Consider the following 7,238-nt stretch of genomic DNA (forward strand, 5'->3'; position numbering starts at 1 on the left):
GCCCATCTCACTTAACTTGATTGAGATTCAGTTTCATCACTTATAAAATGAAAGGATTTGACTAGATAATCTGAAAGGTACCTTCTAAACTGGTTATATGAGAGACGGAATGTAAAGTACACATAAGAAAATTATGAGAAAATTACTTCCCATTAGGCCACTTAGAGTAGTTTTGTGTCACATTTTCTCATTCTATCATGATCAAGAGGAAATGCAAAATACAAGAAAAACTACCCTCAATTTTTAAGGCCTGATTCAAACACATGATACCACAGATGTAAATCCTTTTATACTTTATTGTGAAATTGTTATTGTTTTCTGTCACATGTTAGAATAACCACTTTGCTTCTCTCTCATCTGACAAATAATTATGTAAGCTATAAGTACTCATATCTGTTAAGAGTTTTTTCAGCTACAAATAACAGACATTATAATTCAAATTGTTGTACACAATAAAGATGGTTTATTAGTTAACAGAGTTACAAAGTCTAAAGGAGGGCAGGCTTCATTCGGGTATGCTTGATTTGATGACTAAATGATTTCACCAAGAACCTTTATCCCAAGACTGACTCTTTTTGTGGTCATGAGATAGTTGCCAACTGCAACTGAAATAATGTATGCTTCTCCTTCTAGTCCAAAAGGAGAGCACTTACCATCCTAACTATGGACTAAAACTGGATTAACTTTGGTCCAATTCCCTGAACCAATCACAGAAAGAAAATATGATTTTGCTGTTTGATTTCTGCCTACTGAGATCCCCATGGTTTTACCCAATGGTGAAGGGGTAGAGTGAGTGCTGGAGACACAACTGATCAAGTCCAAAATAAAAGTCAAAGATTTAATGAGGAGATTTTAATTACTGGTTTGTAAATTGTATCAATATTAAGGAATATATCACTTCCATATAAAGAGAGAGGAAAATAGAGTAAAAAAATCCACCACATTTACATATCCATAAACCTATTTTTATGCTTCTAATAGAAAATACAATAACCAATTTTAATCTGGATTTTATAAATTTCCAGTGTTCTTTTACTAAAAGTACCTATTTGAGTAAAGTTAAATTATCTAACTTGTAGAAGTACCTAAAAGTCTTTCTGAAAAAAAAAATGTTTCTCTTTATATAGTTAAATATTTATGAAGGGAAAATATAAATTCATTCTATCACCCTCAGAAATTTCCCTTGATTCTTTTATTTTGCATTATGATCTTAAGGGTCCCATAACTATTTTGCTTGATTAGCTCTTATTGACATAAACAGAACATTCTTGTATATGTGGAAATAAATAGGAGACCACTAAATTTGAAGGGCAGGTGTCCAATATTAAAACACACAGCACACCACAAATGACAATCTCTTTCTTGTTTCTTTTTATTTCATTAAATAGCTTCCTCTTACTTCCAGAGGAGTCCTCAGGACCATATGGATAGTGTGTGGAAGAACTATATAGGAAGGCCTTCTTTTGGCTTCTGGTGAATTAGGTCTTACAGATGTTCCCTGAGTCTTTTATATGAAATATTGGGAATTCCTAGAGCATTGGCCATACTAATTCCAAAGGAAATGCCAGAATGTATTTCACACACAAATGTGATTTTTGGATTATCTGCTTTTGTTCCTCTCCAATAGCTTGGAAAATTGAGTCAACTGCATGTGAACTTCTTATTCACAGCTAGACAGAATATAGCCTTCTCTGAATTATTCATGCTAATTGTGGAGAAGAAAAAAAAGTCATGAATAAATTAAATTTACAGATGAACAAAAATATCTGTATTTCCATGGCATATTGCATTTATCACTGAGATAGTATATTTCACAGTGTGTTATATTTATCATGTTTTGTCTATTAGACTTGGAATTTTGGAGGCACCCAGTGATAAGCAGTTGAAGCATGCACTAGAATCTCAGAAATTAACAAATCACAGCGGGTCATCTCAAAGCATTTTGTGTTTTTTGGAAGACAGATAAGAATATTAAGGTTCACAAAACAGTAAGACAATTGTATAGGGACACAAGGGCAAAGAAAGAGGGAATTTACCGGAACCAGGATATTTCAGGAGTAGGTAATAAAAAGCTGAATGTTAAAAGATGAGTTATCTAGCTGATGAGGAATACATAATGAAATAAGGAGACCTCGGAGCTTGCAAAGAACACCAAACATTTCTATTGAGTTTTGTCCAGCTCTCAGTAGAGCAAACATCTAGGGCTTGGTTTTTGCTGCAACTTCAACTGGTATCACGAACAGTTATGGCAGTTATGTTTAAAGTATTATGCAAAGAATCAAAGCATTTGAGGACTTACTTTTTAAAATGTAGATTACCGGATGCCACACCAGATCAATCAATATGGGTACTAGGGTTGGTCCCAAGAATCTGCATTGTTATCACTATCCAGATATTTTAAATGTTCACTAAAATTTGACAATTATTGTTCTATGACATTGGATACGCATTGTAATAACCTAGGAATCCCTAAAAGATGTCAATGTCTGGACCCATGAAGATGTTATAACTCAGTCATCATTATTTTTTTCATGGTTTCCTAGGTGATTCTAATGTACAGATGAGTTTGAAAATCACTTGTCTGAAGGAATGATCAGTGCATTGTTTTTCTTACCTTTTTTAAAAAAAAGATTATTTATTTTAGAGAGAGGGAGAAAGAGTGTGAACCTGTGCATGAGTGGGGAGAGAGGCAGAGGGAGCAGAGGATCGGTGGAGTGCTAGATCTCATGACCCCCCTCATGAGATCATAACCTATGAGATCATGACCCATAAAATCATGACCTGAACCAGAACCAAAAGTCAGACCCTTAACCAACTGAACCACCCAGGTGCCCCTGTTCTTACTTTTTTGCTGACACATCTCCATAATGACATTTGAGACCACAAAGTCATACAGTCATGGTCAGTTTCTGTAACTAAAACCCACTTCTACTAGTGCCATAGCAATGACAATCTGGTTTTTGTGTTTGTGTTTGCCAATAATTTGAAACGGACCTTAAAATCTAGTCCAACCACCTAATTTTGCCTTTATCCAAAACATATTCAGGATAACTGAAAGAATATTAAAACAAAATCTTTAGGGAGAACGTATCTGGCAATCTCAAGTACTGTGTATTGAGATTTAAAAACTGTTCCAAGAGCTCTATATCAGGCAGCTCCAGAACCTTAGTTTCATGAATATATTTTGACAGTGATATGTCTTTCTACACATGTGAATACACCCAACTAATTATTGTGGGTTTTCAAGTATCAATGTTTTCTTTCAAGGTCCGGTGTTTGTTGTAAGATAATTTAGGGAAAAGTCAGAATGTTTTTCTTCCAATTTTATTGAGATGTAATTGAATCACATTGTATTAGTTTAAGGTGTACAACATAACCATGGGATATATGTGTATATATTGTGAAATGATTACCAAAAGAAGTTTAGTTAAAATCCATCACCTCACATAGCTATAATTTTTTTCTTGCGATGAGAAGTTTTAAGTTCTACTCTTTAAGCAACTTTTTTCTTTTTTTTTTTTTTAAAGATTTTATTGATTTATTTGACAGAGAGATAGGGCCAGAGAGCATAAGTTAGGGAATGGCGGAGAGGGAGAAGCAGACTCTCTGCTAACCAGGGCTTGGTCCTAGGACCCTGGGATCATGACCTGAGTGGAAAGCAAATGGAACCAACTGAGCCCCCCAGATGCCCCTCTTAGCAACTTTAAAACATACAATACAGTATTGTTCCCTATAGTCCTCATGGTGGACATTACATCCCAGGACTTACTTATTTTACAACTGGAAACTTGTACTTTTTTTTTTATCACCTTCACCCATTTCCTCTATCTCTGGCAACCACCAATCTGTTCTCTTTTTCTAGAAGTTCATTACTTTTAGATTCCACATATTTAGTATTCATCTTTTTCTCTCTGACTTATTTCACTTAGTATAACACCCTCAAGGTCACTTCATGCGTCATAAATGGCAGGATTCTCTTTTTTTATGGATGAGTAAAGTTTTATTGTTATAAATATACAAAATAAATATAAAATATTTAATATTTGATTGCATGTAAGTATACAGACTAAATATATATACACATATAAACATACATATATATGTGTGTATATATAGTTATACATATATACACTTATACACATATATGTGTGTATATATATAGCTATTTCTATGTATTGACTATTGTAAATAACACTACAATAAACATAGGGGTGCAGATTTCACTTCAAGGTACTGATTTCTTTTCCCTCAGATATATACCCAGAAGTGGGATTGCTGGATCATACAGTAGCTCTATTTTTAATTTTTTAATGAATTCCCATACTGTTTTCCACAGTGGCTGCACTAATTCACATTCTCACCAACAACACACAAGTGTTACCTTTACTCCACATCCTCACCAACACTTGTTATCCCTTCTCTTTTTGATGATAGCCATTCCTACAGAAGTGAAGTAGTATCTCCTTTTGGTTTTGATTTACAGTTCCTTGATGATTAGTGATGCTGAACACTTTCTCCTACCCCGTTTGTCATTTGCATGTTTCTTTTGGAAAAATGTCTATTCAATTCCTCCGCCCGCTTTTTCATTGGATTGTTTTTTGCTATTGAGTTCTACAAGTTCTTTGTATATTTTGGATATTGACCCCTCATCAGATATATGACTTGCAAATATTTTCTACTATTCAGTGAGTTGCCTTTTATTCTGTCAGTGACTTTCCTTCTGTCAGTGCCTTTTATTCTGTGTGGAGGTATTTTTACCTCACTTGTTCATTTGCTTGTTTTTCCTAGTATCTATTAGAGGCAATACCTCCCCATCTTCCTTAGATAAAAACCATGATAGGAAGGTACTGTCTATCTATCTATCTATCTATCTATCTATCTATCTATCTATCTATATCTATCTATCTATCTATCTATCTATCTATATCTATCTATCTAGGCATGGCTCTTTTCAGTTTATTGCATCAAAGAGTTATACTAGTTCAACTTAAGAGCAGACCCTGAATGGTTACATTATACAAGCTGTGAGGTTTCTAAACTTGTGACAAGGGACAGAAGGGAAATTCTACTCATTGCAAGGAAATCCTCACTTAAGCTTCCATGAGCCAAAAGCACTTAAAACCCATGAGCTTCAGCGGATCATCGTTAGCCAGTCCAATGTCTAGGAGAAACCGGCATATGTTCTTGCACTGGTCACCCTGTAGCTGAATGACTTCTCCATATTCTGGATGCTCAGCTGCAGTGCCATTGCAAGCAAATTTCTTCTTAAACACCTTCACTAGTTTCTTTTTATCATAGTCATTAGTCATCCCTTGGACAGTTAGTAAAGGTCTTCCTACCGTTTCTCTGCTGATTTTTTTTTAAATATTTTATTTATTTATTCATGAGAGACACACAGAGAGAGGCAGAGACATAGGTAGGCAGAGAGAGAGGCAGGCTCCCTGCAGGGAGCCTGAGGTGGGACTTGATCCCAAAACCCTGGGATCTCAATCTGAGCCAAAGGTGGCCACTCAACCACTGATAGACCCAGGTGCCCTTCTGTTGAATTCTTATATGGATATAATCCTCAGTGCCAGCAGGAAGCAGATCATCACTCTTCTTTGCATCAGCAAAGGGGTAGAAAAAGTGGAGAATCTGGATAGCTGACATAAGATTCCTTTTCCCCTGTGGAAATGGCCTGTGGAAAGGGGTGGGGGGAGGCACAGAGCATGGAGAAGTAAGGGCGTTCATGGGGGAGGCTGCTGAGCCCTCAGGAGTGACTCAGTGACTGGTGCCAGGAAGGTACTTTTTAAATGGACCCTCACCTCTCAAATCTATGTTGTTCGGCCACTACTTGTTTGGCATACATCTCTCAAATGTTGAGAAGTGACAAAGGAGGTGAAGTCAGCCACTGGCTCTATTTCCAGCTGTACCGGGAGGTAGGAAGAATCTGAGACTCGTCTACTTGTTTTGGATACAACATGGGGAGAAAGATAAGAGTACCACAAAGTTGGATGTAAGAGGATAATTTCACTCATTTGTTGGCTGTAATAATGGAAGCTCTGGAAATTGTAATACAGGTTAATCAAGTAATAATGGCAGATGAGGGGAAGAAAAAGAATAAAGCAATAAATCATTCTCTTTCCATTTTTGTTGAAGATAGTTGCCAGCTGTTTTAAGTCTGGGGCCAGTGTTGTTTACCATGGAAGTTTAGGTTGCTGAATAAAGCTAAGAACAAGGTCATGTCTTCTTGTGTGTGTGTGGTAAATAGCAAAACCACCGCCCTTCCACACACTGTGAGGCACTTCCTCTCCAAACTATTTCTACATAATGACGGGAAGTGAAAAGGAAAATGTGCAATCCATCTGAAAGCATCTCTTTCATCACTTTCCTAATAGTGTCTTCAGGACAGATAAGAGATTTTATTACATTTTGTCCAATGTAATGCACCTAGAAAAATGTTGGTTTGTTCTTGGCCTGGACCATCAGTATCACCAATAGCATTCATGATACTGAACAAGATATTATCTACAGGAAACCAAATACATTTACTCATTGTTTTTATGAGGTTAAAAATCAAAACCAACTGATTTCCTGAATGGGGCCAGCAAAAACAAGGTGAAGGCGAACATGTGACACCTTGCAGTGCCAGGAAGTAAGGAAGAAAAAAAAGCAGAGGGCAGCCCAGGTGACTCAGCAGTTTAGCACCGCCTTCAGCCCAGGGCCTGATCCTGCAGACCCAGGATCTAGTCCTGCGTCAGGCTCCCTGAATGGAGCCTGCTTCTCCTTCTGCCTGTGTCTCTGCCTCTCTCTCTCTCTCTCTCTCTCTCTCTCTCTCTCTCTCTCTCCATGAATAAATAAATAAAGTCTTTAAGAAAAAAAAAAAGCAGGGAGCATGTTAAAGGAGCAAAGAAGCCAACCTGAAAGACCACAATGATCAAAGCTAGAACAATTTAAACAACATAAGTAATTAATGTAGTGTTGGATTATAATCCAAAGTATAAAATCAGTATCTTTGAATCTACATGGATATAAACAAATGAAGAAAAAGAGACAATTCCCTTTTACTGTAGAATTTCTGATAATTTATGTAGATACTCTCCCTTGTAAAAAATGGAGCTCAATTCCCCTTGAATGTGGAGTGGATTTAGTGACTCGCTTCCAACATTAAGATCATTGGTGATAAATCATGTTAATACCATGTACCCCCTTATATGATATGGTGAGAATAGCATTTCATCATGTAGCATTTTTCCCAA

General features: G+C 36.5%; 1 protein-coding gene across 1 annotated transcript; it reads right to left on the bottom strand.

The window, feature by feature from the left end:
- Positions 1-5,090: 5,090 nt before the first annotated feature.
- On the bottom strand, positions 5,091-5,649 carry LOC129501747 (eukaryotic translation initiation factor 1-like). The gene is made up of 2 exons (XM_055312988.1): positions 5,511-5,649; positions 5,091-5,335 (listed from the first exon to the last, which is right to left on the bottom strand). Exons 1-2 carry the CDS (start codon positions 5,647-5,649, stop codon positions 5,091-5,093), a joined length of 384 nt encoding a protein of 127 aa, XP_055168963.1.
- Between the last annotated feature and the right edge of the window lie 1,589 nt (positions 5,650-7,238).

This window comes from Nyctereutes procyonoides, unplaced genomic scaffold (genome assembly GCF_905146905.1).
Source record: "Nyctereutes procyonoides isolate TBG_1078 unplaced genomic scaffold, NYPRO_anot_genome, whole genome shotgun sequence".
In the NCBI taxonomy this organism is placed as follows: Eukaryota; Metazoa; Chordata; class Mammalia; order Carnivora; family Canidae; genus Nyctereutes; species Nyctereutes procyonoides.